At 40.4% G+C, this 17194-nt stretch overlaps 1 protein-coding gene across 5 annotated transcripts in view; it reads left to right on the forward strand.

Annotated features, from left to right (window-relative positions):
* The window catches only part of EYA3 (EYA transcriptional coactivator and phosphatase 3), a 105821-nt gene that overhangs the window by 65996 nt on the left and 22631 nt on the right, over window positions 1–17194 (forward strand). For 3 of the 5 annotated variants that reach the window (XM_066269908.1, XM_066269910.1, XM_066269911.1), the window contains 5 exons: window positions 1927–2012; window positions 6330–6513; window positions 7364–7503; window positions 13967–14050; window positions 15248–15337. In XM_066269908.1, the coding sequence (XP_066126005.1) occupies window positions 1927–2012; window positions 6330–6513; window positions 7364–7503; window positions 13967–14050; window positions 15248–15337 (584 nt within the window). The remainder of the gene's footprint in view (window positions 1–1926; window positions 2013–6329; window positions 6514–7363; window positions 7504–13966; window positions 14051–15247; window positions 15338–17194) is intronic. The other 2 variants (XM_066269909.1, XM_066269912.1) reach the window with 1 other exon arrangement.

A 17194-nucleotide genomic window follows, 5' to 3' on the forward strand; every position in this document is an offset into this window, starting at 1 on the left:
AAATTAAAGGATGAGTAGAAACTTAACTCTTGCAGCAACTTTTTTTTGCCATAAACCCTTCAGCTTTGGTGCAGTGTCATTGAATTCAACTCTGCCTCTCACAGTTCTATAACTAAAGTCTTCTGATTAGAGCTCTCTGTATTGACTGTATTAGGTGGACCTCTAGTGGGCCATGGTTCTCAGATGCTTTGTCCTATGATTTCACAGCTCCATTGTCAAAACAGGAGTGGAGACTTAGCCAAAAACAGTTGAGTATGCCATTGTCATTTGGAAAGTTAATAGCCTTCAGCTATATAGCAATAAGAGTTACCACTTGAGTTTTATTTGAGCCTCTAAATTTGTACCTTTTGTTGCATATCTTATTGTGGCTGCTTTTATTTTTAAATCTGCAACTGATAAAGAATTGGGAGATCCCAGCTTTGTCATCTCGACTATCTACCACTAGCTCCATGACTGTGGACAAATTACTTTAACTCTTCTTTGTCCCAGGTTCTTCATATCTAATTTACCTTAATCTCTTATATACTTTCTTCTAAGCAAAGTTCCCTTGAAGAAAGGGATAAAAATTTTCCTCTGTTTTTGACCAGTACGCTAAAGTTTTTGCTGTGTTTATTCAACTAATTCTGTTTTTAATATTTTTTAATTTTGAAAGTACATTTATTAAAGCTGGGGACAGTGAAACAAGGAAGGGCTTAGGACAGAAGCAGCAACAGGACAGTGCCTAGGCCGGGCTGCTTTGGCTCACTGGGAAGTCAGAGAAAAGGGACCTTGAAGATAGTAAGTTCAGGGGGTGAGCCTGGGACAAGCTGCTGCTGACCATTGCTCCCCTGGTTGCAAGTTTCTTGGGAACCCTTAGAGTTTAGGAGATGCATGCCTGATAGGGAAGAAAGGTATGGGCGTGCTTCCAAGAGGGAGAGTGCACCTCACTTGCTTTATGCTTAATGGAGGGTTTTCTATTAACTTTCCTGAGGACTTTGTTGCTAATGGCCTAGGTAGTCAGATAGTCAGGTCTACCTGATGCTGAACTGTTATGGTGTTTGTGACTGCAATGGGAACCATGTCTAAGAGTGCTTATAATAATTGAGTAAGAGTAATTCAAGACCAGTACCTTAATCTCAGTTACATTGTCCACCTGAAAAAATCCTCTGGGGCACATACTAGTCACTGAGGATTTGATTAAAACCCTAGTGGAATTTGTGATAGAAGAGTATGGAAAATTTACCCCAAATTCCTTATCTAAAGATAGACAGCCTAATTAACTTACAGGTACATTTTTGCCTGGCCAGAAAAATATTTAAAATTTTCTGAATTTTTTCAGGCTCATTGGTAATATCTTTAAGTGCCAGATCATGTTGTTTGTTGATCTACATTAATAATTCATTATTTGAGTAGTGCCCAAAAAGTAATTGCAAGTAATTTAGAATTTGGAGGACCATGTCTCTTTCTCAGAGTAATTATGTTGCATTAGGAAAGGCATACTTTGGGACAAGTGACAATAAATACCGTAGTGTAGGGTTTATGTATAGATTTACCAGAGCTCTATTGTTTCTCCTGAATGTCAGTAGGCCACATTGCAGGTGAGTCCTTTTTCAACTGCCAGAGAATATGGACTGCAGTCATTTCGTTTAGCTTTTGATTTTATTGGTATCATTAACATGAACCAGTTCATTGTATAAATATATATATCCTTTTAGGACTTTAGTAGGAATAGTTGAAAACTCAAGTCAAAACAGAATAATGTTTGAACTGTTTTATCTAATAAAGTCTAAATTATGTTATAGCATGTAAAAGAACAAAACCAATATTTATTTCCTTTGCTAATATTCTCTATATTCTTGTAGATCTGTTTAAGATACAATATATTTTTAATTTCTTCTAGCCTTTTACATTATATCTTTAATATCTCTTAACACTCATCCTTCATAGCTTCAAGCACAAATGCCAGCCTGATATCCACTTCATCTACTATTGCCAATATTCCAGCAGCAGCAGTTTCCAGCATCTCAAACCAGGTATGGTGCTCCTTTTATTCATCCTATTTGATATGGTTTATCTAGCTAGCTCTTTCTCTCTTCTTTTCCTGGTCAGTTTGCCAATCTAAGAAACAACCAGTGTGGACTGTGGAGAGACCCTTCTGGATGCCCTGAAAACCAATACCGTGGGTGGTTTCTCGGGCTACCATCCAGTTTCTCTCATTTCTCTGCAAAGCCTCTCAGTGATAAGGCTTTACCTGCTCCCTTTTACTGTGCGTGTCTCTGCCTCCATGAGGGCAGAGATTTTTCTACTTTGTTCATTTATATATTCCCAGAGTTATGAAAATGCCTGACCCTCACATGAAAGGCACACAATAAATATTTGTGGAATGAAAAACTATTGCTTCCACTTTTTTATTTAGGCACTCATTCCTTTGCGAATTCTTTGGGGTCTGGTTTTGATTATTCTATTAATGTTTTATGCTCAGATCACTGGTAATATCTTCAGTGCATTTGTTGTTATGTTTTTATTTGTTGTATCTGCAGCAATTAGTATTATCAACCACTGTATCCATGGATCTTTTTTCTGGTTGCAGTTAACATACTGCTATTCTGGTTCATTTTTTTAAATGTTCATTCCTACATTTGTTATTCTTTTAGTCCACAAATATATATTGAGTTCCCTCTATGTACCTGGCATTCTTCAGGGTACACCTTTCTCTCTCTTTCTTAGTTATTCCTTTTGGTCCTATCTTCTATCTTTCTATTTAGTTTTCCACATGTTTTTCATCTCCTGGAATATTTAACCACATTCATAATATCCATTTACTACCTTTGAAATAAAGATTTTAGTCATAATCTTATGGAATCTATAGGCTTCCTGCTGATTCGTGGACATTTTTCCTTTAATGTCCTGCTAAGTTTGCCATATCTAAAATCAGCCTTTCATTCTCCCTTTATTCTGTCTCCTTGTTCTCCAACAGTAAAACTACTTCTCAGTTCTTGTCAATGAGATCTTTTTTTTAGAGAGAGAGAGAGGGAGAGACAGGAAGGGAGAGAGAGGGAGGAGAGAGATGAGAAGCATCAACTCGTAGTTGCTTCACTTTAGTTGTTCATTTTGTTCATTGATTGTTTCTCATACTTGCCTTGACCTGGGGTCTCAAGCTGAGCCAGTGACCCCTTGCTCAAGCCAATGACCTTGGGCTTCAAGCCCACAAGTCTGCACTCAAGCCAATGACCTCAGGGTTTCGAACCAGAGTCATCAGCATCCCAGGTCAAGGCTCTATACACTGTACCACCATTGATCAGGCAATGAAATAATTTTTTTTTAATAAACTTAGGCCTAAACCAGTCATTTGCAGTTTTTTTTTCTCATTCATCCCTAATCCAGCCATTTCTGGAATTCTTTCTCTTGCGTTGGTGCTACCATTTTCTGTGTTTTGTTTTGTTTTTCCCCTCTTTAATCCTGAGTTACTGTATTTAACTATTCATCTCATCTCCCATTTTTGCTGTTTGTCCATTTTCTAAAACACTATCAAATTTTTTTCTAAATACCGCTTTTTATCCTGCACTCACCTGCTTATTATCTTTTTGTATTTTTATTTATTGATTTGAGTTTGATAATCCCCTTTTCCTTGTCCCCGCATAAGCTAATCACCATTGCCTAAAGAATCCAAGTGATATTGCTTTTTTTTTTTTAAGTAAGTGAGAGATGAGGAGCAGAGAGACAGACTCCCACATGTGCCCCACTCAGGATCCACCCAGCAAGCCCCCTACTGGGCAATGCTCTGCTTATCTGGGGCCATTGCTCCATTGCTAGGCAACTGAGCTATTTTAGTACCTGAGGCCATCCTCAGCACCCAGGTCCAACTTGCTTGAACCAATTGAGCCATGGCTGCAGGAGGGGAAGAGAGGGAGAGAGAGAGAAGAGGAGTGGGAAGGGTAGAGAAGCAGATAGTCACTCTGTGTGCCCTGACCAGGAATCGAACCTGGGACCAAGTCAAATTCCTTAAGAAGTCATTCAAGCCAACAGAGATCCTTTCAGTCAAATTCAACATCTCTGACCCCTTAAATAAAACCTTTCCAGAGCCTTTTTAAGAGGGGGGACAGGCAGGCAGAAAGGAACAGATGAGAAGCATTAAATTGTTGTTGAGGCACTTTAGTTCATTGATTGCTTTCTCATATGTGCCTTAATTGGGGGGCTCCAGCCGAGCCAGTGACCCTTTGCTCAAGCCAGTGACCTTGGGCTTCAAGCCAGCATCTTTTGGGCTCAAGCCAGCAACCCCGCACTAAAACCGACGACCTCAGGGTTTCAAACCTGGGTTCACAACGTCCCGGGTTGATGCTCTACCCATTGTGCCACTTTCTGATCTGGCTTTCAGAGCCTATTTATATATTTATCCCTTCTGCCTATTTATCTCAGAAAGCTCCCTGACTACCACATCTTCAGTGATAGTTTTCTTCCTCCATACTTCACTCATTTGGCATATCATTTATTGCCAATTTGTTGGAAATGTTTTTGTCTTAGCCTCTACTAAATTCTTAATTCCCTTGAGTACTAGTATGACTTAGTCTTTTCTTTAATATTCTTTTCCCACCCATGTACTCTTTCTCTCTTTCTCTCTCTCTCCATGGTAGATGGATGTGTACTCTTTATAAATAATTGGCCTGATCAGTTAGTAGTGTCTTCCTACTGTCACTAACATCATTATCAGTGGAATTTTTTATGGTGTGTTTTTGAGCTTTTTGTCGTACATTTTTTAAAATAACTTTATTAAGGTATAATTGACATACAATAAACTTTACAGATTTAAATTGTACAATTTGATAACTTTTGAAAAGTATGTGCTCATAAAATCATAAAAAGGTTTACTCTAATATTTTAAAGAAAACTTGATTATTTTAGAAAGATACTCAGGGTTTTGTTTTTTTTAAATATCTTTTTGATTTTAGAGAAAAGAGAGTGAGAGAGAAAGGTGAGGTAGGAACAGGAACCATCAACTTGTAATAGTTGCTTCTCTATGTGCCTTGACTGATTAAAGCCAGGCTTTCAAACTGGCGACCTCAGCATTCCAGGTTGAAGCTTTATACACTGCACTGCCACAGGTCAGGCAAAGGTGCTCAATATTTAAACTGGGAAACTTTAATATAGGATATGTGATTTTTTTTTTTTAAGTTCTCTGTCCTTAAAAGCATAACCATTTTGTGCAGTGGTTTATAAACTTCTTAAAGGGATCTCCCTTCAAGAATTCCATGCAGAGGCCCTAGCTGGTTGGCTCAGTGGTAGAGCGTCAGCCTGGCGTGCAGAAGTCCCGGGTTCGATTCCCGGCCAGGGCACACAGGAGAAGCGCCCATCTGTTTCTCCACCCCTCCCCCTCTCCTTCCTCTCTGTCTCTCTCTTCCCCTCCCGCAGCCGAGGCTCCACTGGAGCAAAGATGGCCTGAGCGCTGGGGATGGCTCCTGGCCTCTGCCCCAGGCGCTAGAGTGGCTCTGGTCGCAACAGAGTGACGCCCCAGAGGGGCAGAGCATCGCCCCCTGGTGGGCAGAGCGTCGCCCCCTGGTGGACGTGTCGGGTGGATCCCGGTCAGGCGCAGGCGGGAGTCTGTCTGACTGTCTCTCCCCGTTTCCGGCTTCAGAAAAATACAGAAAAAAAAAAAAAAAAAAGAATTCCATGCAGATATTTATTCAGATTTTTTTTTTTTAATAGAGACAGAGTCAGAGAGAGGGATAGACAGGGACAGACAGACAGGAACAAAGAGATGAGAAGCATCAATCATTAGTTTTTCGTTGCGCATTGCGACACCTTAGTTGTTCATTGATTGCTTTCTCATATGTGCCTTGACCGTGAGGTTACAGCAGACCGAGTGACCCCTTGTTCAAGCCAGCAACCTTGGGTCCAAGCTGGTGAGCTTTGCTCAAACCAGATGAGCTTGCGTTCAAGCTGGCGACCTTGGAATCTCGAACCTGGGTCCTCTACATCCCAGTCCGACGCTCTATCCACTGCGCCACCGCCTGGTCAGACTATTCAGAAATTTATTACATAAAATAGGGAAAAGAAGAGTTAATATAGTAGAAAAAGGGACATTGTGTGTAGAATGCTTAGGACCTTTCCCTCTAAGCCTTCCCCTAGTCCCAGACAGCCCTAAGCCATCCCCTCTCGACTCTTAGGTTTCCAACAGAGTGCATTTTGAAAATCATTTGTTTAAGTGGAAGATACAGATAGGCAAATGAGAAATCAAATTAATGTTTTAAGAAAAGAATTATGAATAAGAGGGACATGAAAGTCTCTTCTATTGAAATTAATGTTTTGCTTTTTCTAAAGTCTTGTTTTCCTCCCTTGAACCCTTTGGTCTACAGGACTATCCCACCTATACCATCCTTGGTCAGAGTCAGTATCAGGCCTGCTACCCCAGCTCCAGCTTTGGAGTCACAGGCCAAAGTAACAGTGATGCTGAGAGTAGCACATTAGCAGCAACCACATACCAGACGGAGAAGCCTAGTGTCATGGCCTCTGCACCTGCAACACAGAGACTTTCCTCTGGTAAGCACCACAGCTCTAAAAACTTTGGCTTAAGGGTACTTTATCCAACAGGTAATGGTAAAGATTACTTTTTTTTGGTCTAAGTTGTTACAGTGCTATTGGCTTTCTCTCTCAGGAGTATTAAATATTAGAGCCATTCTAATTTAAACATTAGAAACATTCATTGGCAGGCTGAATGCAATACCTGATACTGCAAACAGAAAACTACCAAGAATGAAAAGACTGTATTTGACTCCCACTCCACCCTCCCTATAGATTTAACATGATTGTCACAAGGAACTTCAAACTCATGGCACATTTTATAAAGGTTAGAGAACTCCAGTTTTAGTCTGAATATTTTGGACTGCTGTTCAGCCTCAGGTAATTCTTAACTTTTTCTGGCAATGTATGATAAAATTGTGGTGCTCCTGGCATGTAGAGTATAGAGGCTAAGGACGCTGCTTAACCAGGCATCCTACAGTGCATAGCACACTTAACAACAATCATCGGGCCCAAAATGTTAATTGTGCCAGGTTGAGAAATACTGATCTAGAAACGTAAATCAGATTCAGGTTCGTTTATTTATTTATTTATTTATTTATTTATTTATTTATTTAGGCTAAACAACTCCATAGGTGTGTTCTTTCATTAGGAGGCAATTATAAATTCTAGTTATAACTCTCTTGGCGATGTCAGGAGCTATTGATGTTCAATGCCCAGTTCAACATTCCCAGATTACCTAAAGTTTGGTTTTTCATCCTTTCTTGCTGCAGTATGATCCTGAAGGGCAGGAATCCTGCTAACCCTCTTCCTGCTCTGGTTCTCATAGCCTGTGACTACTAGCAATTGATGTCTTGCTTTTCCTTTCCAGTAGACCCATCTGCAAGCCCATCTTTGTCCCAGACTACACCAAGTAAAGATGCTGATGACCAGTCCAGGAAAAATATGACTGGAAAGAACCGGGGCAAGAGGAAAGCTGATGCCAGCTCTTCCCAGGACAGTGAACTAGAAGTATGGGAAGAAATTCATTTGAGTTACCTACTTTGTTTTTCCCTCATTTCTTAAGTTCATCAAACATACATCTGAAACTCATGAGATAATGTAGTTCTGTGTTGTGTACCCTTTAATTCCTGGGCAAGAGAAACTGAGTTGGCCAAGTGAAAAGAGAAATGTAAAAACATATTTCTCTATGCCCACAGCTTTCCATGTCACTTCAGATGCTTTTACGAAAAGTATCAGAAATCTTTTCTGAATTTAAGTAACCAGGTACCTCTTTAAGGGGAAGAACAAACTGTTCTCTATATTCCAGAGGGAATCCAAAAGAACAGTACATCATATTCAGAAAGCAGAGAGTGTCACAAGTAATGTCATACTATTCGCAGTTCAAAAATCTCAAAGTAAAACGAGAGGACTAAGAGTGCTTTGGGCCAAGTTTCTGTGAAACATACAACCAGATCTGGTAACTTATTAATGAGATTTACACTCATTTATTCTGTAGTAAAGCACTGTAAGAATTTACTATGGGCATACATTTGTGGCTTCATTATTAAGAAGACTAAAAGTCATAAAAACTACTAATAGTGAAGTTTTGATATTAATCCTTTTGCTTTTTTCAACTTTTCTATAATCATTTAATAAGGGAAAAGTTCTATTTAAAAGTGAGTCCATTGATGTTCTGAAGATATAGGTAAGCTGAAGCTGTATTTGGAGTCTTTCACTTTATTAAATTTTTTTTTTTTAAAGATTTTATTTATTCATTTTAGAGAAGGAGGGGAGCAGGAAGCATCAACTCCCATATGTGCTTGACCCGGCAAGCCCAGGGTTTCCAACTGGCAATCTCAGCGTTCCAGGTCAATGCTTTATCCACTGCGCCACCATAGGCCAGGCAGGAGTCTTTCACTTTATTTTTGGAAAGAAAAAGAAAAAAATAAAATAAAGTCCTATGTATTTCTCAGAAAAAATGGAGAGGGCCTGACCTGTGGTGGCATAGTGGATAAAGCGTCAACCTGGAAACGCTGAGGTTGCCGGTTCAAAAACCCTGGGCTTGCCTGGTCAAGGCACATATGGGAGTTGATGCTTCTTGCTCCTCCCCCTTCTCTCTCTCTCTCTCTCTAATGAATAAATAAAAAAAATCTTTAAAAATATATTTAAAAAAAAAAGAATCAAGTTAAAAGTTTAAAAAAAAAAAAGAAAAGAAAAAATGGAGAGAGAACTCACTTATTTTTGAAAATTGTGGTAAAATGTACTTAACTTAGTATTTGCTTTTTTTTTTCTTTAGCTAGAGAGAGACAGGAGGGAGAGAGATGAGAAGCATCAACTCATAGTTATGTCACTTTACTTGTTCATTGATTGCTTCTCATATGTGCCTTGACCAGGGGCTCAGGCCATGCCAGTGACCTTGGGCTTTACGCCAGTGACTTTTTGGCTCAAGCCAGTGATCATGGGTCATGTCAGTGATCTTACACTCAAGCCAGGGACCTCATGCTCAAGCTGGTGAGCCTGTGCTCAAGCCAATGAGCCCGCGCTCAAGCTGGCAACCTTGGGGTCTCCATCCTGGGTCCCCTGCATCCAAATCTGATGCTCTATCCACTGTGCCACCACCTGGTCAGGCCACATTTTGTTTATACATTCATCTATTGAAGGACACCTGAAGTCTGTTCACCTTTGAGTTACTATGAATAATGCCGCTATGAACATTGTTGTATAGGTATCTCTTTGAGTCCCTCTTTACAATTATTTTGAGAAAACTTAGGAGTAGAATTGCTGGATCGTATGGTAATTCTATATTTAACTTTTTGAGGAACTACCAGAATGTTTTCCATAGTTTTACATTCCTATTAGCAATGCATGAGGGTTTCAGTTTCTCCACATCCTCACCAATGCTTATTTCCCATTGTTTTGGTAATAGACATCCTAACAGATATAAAGTGGGATCTCATTTGTGGTTTTGATATGCATTTCCTTAATGACCAATAATATTGAACATTTTTTCATGTATTTATTGGCCATTTGTTTATTTTCTTCGGAGAAATGTCTGTTCAAATCCCTTGCTCATCTTTTAATTGGGTTGTTTTTTATTGAGTTTCAGGAATTCTTTTTTAAGTGCGAGGAGGAGAGATAGTGAGACAGACTCCCACATGCACACTGATTGGGATTCACCCTGCAACCCCATCTGGGTTCGATGCTTGAATTAACTGAGCTATCCTCAGCACTTGAGGCCGACACTATGACCAACCAAGCTATCCTGAGCGCCTCAGGCTGATGCTTGAACCAATCGAGCCACTGGCTGCAAGAGGGGAAGAGAGAGAAAAGAGAGAAGGGGAAGAGAAGTAGAAATTGCTTCTTTTGTGTTCTCTGACCAGGGATCGAACCCAGGACGTTCACACGCCTGGCCAATGCTCTGTCCACTGAGGAAAACATCAGGGCCTAGGAATTTTTTATATATTCTGTATATTAATCCCTTATCAGATATATAATGTACAACTATTTTCTCCCATTCTGTGATTGTCTTTTCACTCTCTTGATAGTATTCTTTGTTGCACAAAAGTTTTATGAAATTGTTTTTCTTTCATTGCTTGTGCTTTTGATGTTATTCCTAAGAATACAAGGTTTGAACATACCTACCTGTTTTCTCCCAAGAATTTTATTGTTTTGGCTCTTAAGTTTAGGTCTTTGATCCATATTGAGTTAATTTTTGTATATGGTATAAAGTAAGGCTCTAATTTCATTCTTTTGCACATGGACATCTAATTTTTCCCAGTACCTGTTGTTGGAAAGAATTTCCTTTCCCAATTGAATGGTCTTGGTTTCCTTGTCAAAAAAAAAAAAAATCAATTGCCCATATATGTCACGGTTTATTTCTGGGGTCTCTCTTCTATTTCTTGGTTTATGTGTCTGTTCTTATGCTAGTATTGTTTTGATTACTGTAACATTGTAGTAAGTTTTTTTGTTTTGTTTTGTTTTGTTTTTTACAGGGACAGAGAGAGAGTCAGATAGAGGGATAGATAGGGACAGACAGGAATGGAGAGAGATGAGAAGCATCAATCATCAGCTTTTCGCTGCGACACCATAGTTGTTCATTGATTGCTTTCTCATATGTGCCTTGACCACGGGCCTTCAGCAGACTGAGTAACCCCTTGCTCGAGCCAGCGACCCTGGGTCCATGCTAGTGAGCTTTTCTTTTTTGTTCAAGCCAGATGAGCCCACGCTCAAGCTGGCAACCCCGGAGTCTCGAACCTGGGTCCTTCCGCATCCCAGTCCAACTCTCTATCCACTGCGCCACCGCCTGGTCAGGCCGTTGTAGTAAGTTTTGAATGTGAGCCTTCCAGCTTTGTGTGTTTTTTTTTCACGGGTATTTTGGCTGTTTGGGAACCCTTGAGATTCTATATGAATTTTAGAATGAGTTTTTCTGTTTCTTTAGAAAACACTGTTGGTGCCCTGGCTAGATGGCTAACAAGCATCACCCCAAAGTGCAGAGGTTGCCAGTTTGATCCCCAGTCAGGGCACATACAGTAACAGATCAATGTTCCTGTCTCTCTCTTCCTCTGTCTCTAAAATCAAAAAAATTTAAAAACAAAAACCACTGTTGGAATTTTGGACAGGTGTTGCATGAATTTCTGTAGACTGCTTTGGGCAGTATTGTCATTTTAACAATGTTGAAACATGGAGTGGCTTTCCATTTATTTAGGTCTACTTTCATTTCCTTCAGCAGTATTTTATAGTTTTCAGTGTACAAGTCTCACTTTAGATTTATTACTAAGTATTTTACTATAAATACTTTTGATGCTATGGTAAATGGAATTGTTTTTAAAATTATCACAGTGTACAGAAAATCAACTAATTTCTGAATTCACTTATTAGCTCTGACAGGTTTTTGGTTTGTTTGTTTTATTGTGTATGCGCATGCGTGTGTGTGTGTGTGTGTGTGTGTGTGTGTGTGTGAACTCTGTAGTACTGTCTTTTATATGTATAAGATCATGTCATCTGCAAGCAAAGATAATTTTACTTCTTCCTTTCCAATTTTGGAACCTTTTTCTCCTGTTTTTGCCAATTTATTCTGGCTAGACTTTCCAGTACTATGTTGAGTAGAGGTAGTGTGAACAGGCACCCTTGTCTTATTCCTGATCTCAGGGGTAAAGCTTTCAGTCTTTTACCACTGAGTATGATATTAGCTGTGTTTTTTCACATATGGCCTTTATTATGTTGAGTACATCCCATTCTATTTCTAGTTTATTGGGTGTTTTATCGTGAAAGTGTTGAATTTTGTCAGATGCTTTTTCTGCATCAACTGCATGTGGTTTTTCTTCCCTATTCTATCCATACACTTTTTTATTACATTGATTTATTGTATGTTGACCCATTCTTACATTTTGAAAACAAATCTTACTTGGTCATGATGTATAATTCTTTTAATGTGCTGCTGAATTTTAGGTGCTTCGTTAGTGCAGTAGGTAGGGCGTCAGTCTCATCATAATGTGCTGTTGAATTTTGTTTGCTAGTATTTTGTTAAGGATTCTTGTATCAATGTTCATAAATATGTTGGTCCACAGGATTTTTTTTTTCTTGTAGTGTCTTTACCTGACTTTGATATCAGGATAATTCTGGCTTCACAGACTGAGTTAGGAAGTGTTCCCTCCTCTTTAACTTTTTGGAAGAGCTTAAGAAGGATTGTTCATTCTTTAAATGTTTGGTAGAATTTACCAGTGAAGCCATCTGGTCTTGGGCTTTACTTTCCTATGATATTGTTTTTCCTGTGATTTTTTTTTTAAATTTTTTTTAAAAATTGATTTTAGAGAGGGCAGAGAGATAGAGAAAGTGGGGAGGGTGGAGCAAAAGGCATCAACTCGTAGTAGGTGCTTCTCATATGTGCCTAGACTGGGCAAGCCCAGGGTTTCGAACCATTGACCTCAGCGTTCCAGGTTGACCCTTTATCCACTGCACCACGACAGGTCAGGCATCCTGGGATGTTTTTTATTACTGATCCAACTACCTTACCAGTTAAAGACCTATTCAGAATTTGTTTCTTCTTGAGTCATTTTAACACTTTGTGTTTTTCTAGAAATGTGTTCGTTTCATCTAGGTTATTTGTCAGTGTACAACTAATCATAGTATTCTCTTAAAATCCCTTTTATTTCTATAAAATTAGTAATGTTCATTTCTTATATGAATTTTTAATTAATTAATTTATTTATTTATTCATTTTTAGAGAGGAGAGAGAGAGACAGAGAGGGAGAGAGAGGAGAGAGAGACAGAGAGAGAGAAGGGGGGAGGAGCTGGAAGCATCAACTCCCATATGTGCCTTGACCAGGCAAGCCCAGGGTTTCAAACCGGTGACCTCAGCATTTCTAGGTCGACGCTTTATCCACTGCGCCACCACAGGTCAGGCAGTAATGTTCATTTCTGATTTTAGTAATTTGAGTCTTTTTCTTAGTCTAGCTAAAAGTTATCAATTTTGTAGATCTGTTCAAAGAACCAACTTTTAGTAGATTTCCTCTATTATTTTTCTGTTCTATGTTTTTTTGTGTGTGTGTGGTTTTTTTTTCTGAAGTTGGAAACGAGGAGGTAGTCAGACAGAATCCCGCATGTGCCTGACTGGGATCCACCCAGCATGCCCACCAGGGGGTGATGCTCTGCCCATCTGGGGCGTTGCCCTGTTGCAACTGGAGCCATTCTAGCACCTGAGGCAGAGGCCATGCAGCCATCCTCAGTGCCTGGGCCAATTTTGCTCCAGTGGAGCCTTGGCTGCAGGAGGGGAAGAGAGAGACAGAGAGGAAGGAGAGGGGGAGGGGTGGAGAAGCAGATAGGAGCTTCTCCTGTGTTCCCTGGCCGGGAATCGAACCCAGGACTCCTGCACGCCAGGCTGACACTCTAGCACTGAGCCAACCGGCCAGGGCCTGTTCTATGTTTTTTATCTCCATTCTTACTTTACTATTTCCTTCTTCTGTTGGTTTTTTATAGTTTCTTAAACTGTACAGTTAGGCTATTCAGATCTTACTCTTTAAGGCAAGCGTCCCCAAACTACGGCCCTTGGGCCACATGCGGCCCCTTGAGGCCATTTATCCAGCCCCCCACCGCACTTCCAGAAGAGGCACCTGTTCATTGGTGGTCAGTGAGAGGAGCACTGTATGTGGCGGCCCTCCAGTGGTCTGAGGGACAGTGAACTGGCCCCCTGTGTAAAAAGTTTGGGGATCCCTGCTTAAAGTCTGCATTTTCAGCTGTACTGTTCCTTTTTAGCACTGCTTTTGCCACATTCCATAAATTTTGTTTAGTTGTGTTTTTATTTTCATTCATCTCAAGGTATTTTCTCATTTCACTTGTGATTTCTTCCTTCATCCTTGGTTATTTAAGATTGTGTTGTTTAATTTTCACATATTTGTGACTTTTCCAGTTTCTTGCTTTATTTGATTTCTTGCTTTATTCCATTGTGATTAGAAAAGATGATCACTCATTATTTTTATGTCTTTTTTTCCCTCAGCGGGTATTTTTGTGGGACTTGGATGAAACCATCATCATCTTCCACTCCCTTCTTACTGGATCCTATGCCCAGAAGTATGGAAAGGTAATTTGAATCTTCCTTTGTTGTAACCGTCCTTCTCCTTACTATACGGGCAGGTAACCAAAATCAATTTCTCTGCTACCTCCAGCTTACTCTGTTGGCCTTTAACTTTTCATGTTAAATTTATAATGGTTTGTACCAGGCAGTCTACATAGTCAGGCAGTTGATAAAACTGGAGACTAGATGTGGGACAAGTGCTGCAAGCAGAAGTTCTTTGAGAGTAGTATTTTGTATAAATGAAATATGGGAATGCTACTCAAAACAGAGTAGAGGCTCAGGATTATGTCTTCCAGAGACCAGTCTGTTGTCCCTTAGGTTACTTCAGCAGCCCAAACTGAGCACTTCATTTAGCTGAGTATATGCCAGGTATGTAAATTCAAAATATAAAATATCTTTCCAAAATAGATTATATACTTTCTTAAATTAGGTAGACTAAGCAGAATTTAACTTATTTAGCCATCAGTATAAACATCAGTTTTAATAGAAGGATGAGCTGTTTTTGAGCTGTTACCTATATATTTCTACACTAAATAACCTTCAGACTGCTATTTTTTTGTTTCTATGAATACATTTTATAAAAATATCTGCTTTTGCTCTCTTACGATTCCCAATTATTTCTTATTGTCACTAATGTTTCTGTTCAAAGTAATTTCCATAGGCTTTCAGTATATAGACTGGCAAACTCATACACTATGTAGTTTGGCTGTTTATAAATGTATATAAAATAAGAGCATAGAGCCTCGCTCTAAGTACATTGGGAAAAAAGGAAAAGCTTAGTGCATTGCTTTTCCTGCAAATATTTTGACTCTTTAATCTTTGTTTACTTATTTCCTGGTTGTTGAGATTTTCAGATAACTGACTTCTGATGTTATATTTGTGTGTGTGTGTGTAAGAGAACGGGTGTTACAGTACCACTATTTTAGCAGTAGTTAGAATTTCTCCTGAAACAGAATTTCCCCCCAAAATTAAGGGGTTTTTTTAAGTGGATTTAGTTTTCTAGAAATTAAAATCCTGAAATTTTTACCTTTTCACGATTCCTAATTCTTAAAACTGTGGGCGACACTGCATTAGTAGTAGTTGGAAGCACTATTGTGTATGTGCTGTTTTGTCCTTGACCCAAAATAACTGTGAAACATTCAAGATTCAGAACCAGTGCTGTGAGTACCAAGTTAAGCAGATTTTTCTCTTATTGTTTTCTAGGACCCAACAGTAGTGATTGGCTCAGGTTTAACTATGGAAGAAATGATTTTTGAAGTGGCTGATACACATCTATTTTTCAATGACTTAGAGGTAAGCATTTAAAATTGTTTCTGTGCTTCAGTGAAACATTTTGTTCAGTAACTATTTCTTGTACCTGTGCTTATTGTATGTAGAGGAAATGCAGTTAGGGTGGATATGGAGAGGTCAGGAGGCCATTCAGATCTATACAGTCTTGCACGAATGGTGCCTTGGTTAAATCACCATGGTCTTGGTTCTGGCCCTCAATTTTGTTGGCTCAGAAAATTTGATTTTTGTTCTGGATCTGGCTCAAAGGGAAATGCCAACCCATTAGGCAAAACACTGATATATAAACCAACATTTCAGTTTATTCATATATATTAAGTAATATATAAGGTGGGTTTGATTATTTGTGTTTCTAAGTCTATTTGACTGTTCTTCAATTTTGCCTTCTTAAAGGAATCTCTAGACTTGTCAAATCTATAAATGACTGCTGTAACTCATTACATTTTATACATGCTAACTTTCCATGTATAGGTTAGCCTTGATATCAAGAGTCAGCTTAGTTAGGTACAAGGAAAAGTAGGAAACACTGAGAGCTTCTTGGTGAATTTTTTGGATTTGGCATTTGAGTTTACCTTTGAGGTAAACATGGTTTGGAGGAAACATAGAACTGGGAGTCAGAATACTAGATTGTGAGTCCCAAGTTAGGAAAGTTATCTTCCCATTTTGGGCCTCAGTTATTCTATACAAGAAACTAGTAACCTCTACCTGGGGAGAGCAATGTGTTGCTGTAACACAGGAGTAGAAAGGAACAGATTTGTCACTTCATGTTCTTTTGAGTTTTAAACTGTACAGCACATATATTACCTAGTTTTAAAAAATAGTGAAAATTTTGCCCTGGCCCAGTAGTTCAGTTGATTAAAGCATCGTCCCGACATGCCAAAGTTGCAGGTTCAGTCCCTGATCAGGGTACATTCTAGAATCAACCAATGTCAAGCCTCCACCCTGGGCACTGAGGGTAGCTCAGTTGGTCCTAGTGTGTCAGCTTCAGGCGCTAAAAAAATAGCTCAGTACTCGAGCATTGGCACTCTAGCATCAGCCCTCAAGCATTGGCCCCAGATGGGGGTGCTGGGTAGATCCCCATTGGGGCACATGCGGGAGTCTGTCTCACTACCTCCCTTCCTCTCACTTTAAGAAAAAGAGGCCCTGGCCGGTTGGCTCAGTGGTAGAGTGTTGGCCTGGCATGCAGGAGTCCTGGGTTCGATTTCTGGCCAGGGCACATAGGAGAAGTGCCCATCTGCTTCTCCACCCCTCCCCCTCTCCTTCCTCTCTGTCTCTCTCTTCCCCTCCTGCAGCCAAGGTTCCATTGGAGCAGGGTTGGCCCAGGCGCTGAGGATGGCTCTGTGGCCTCTGCCTCAGGTGCTAGAATGGCTCTGGTTGCAACAGAGCAATGCTCCAGATGGGCAGAGCATCGCCCCCTGGTGGGCGTGCCGAGTGGATCCCGGTCACGCACATGTGGGAGTCTGTCTGACTGCCTCCCCATTTCCAACTTCAGAAAAATTTTTTTTAAAAAGAGAGAGAGCCCTGGCCGGTTGGCTCAGCGGTAGAGCGTCGGCCTGGCGTGCGGGGGACCCGGGTTCGATTCCCGGCCAGGGCACATAGGAGAAGCACCCATTTGCTTCTCCACCCCCCCCCCCCCTCCTTCCTCTCTGTCTCTCTCTTCCCCTCCTGCAGCCAAGGCTCCATTGGAGCAAGGATGGCCCGGGCGCTGGGGATGACTCCTTGGCCTCTGCCCCAGGCGCTAGAGTGGCTCTGGTCGCGGCAGAGCGACGCCCTGGAGGGGCAGAGCATCGCCCCCTGGTGGGCAGAGCATCGCCCCTGGTGGGCGTGCCCGGTGGATCCTGGTCAGGCGCATGCGGGAGTCTG

The sequence above is a fragment of the Saccopteryx bilineata genome, chromosome 3 (genome assembly GCF_036850765.1).
Source record: "Saccopteryx bilineata isolate mSacBil1 chromosome 3, mSacBil1_pri_phased_curated, whole genome shotgun sequence".
NCBI lineage: Eukaryota > Metazoa > Chordata > Mammalia > Chiroptera > Emballonuridae > Saccopteryx > Saccopteryx bilineata.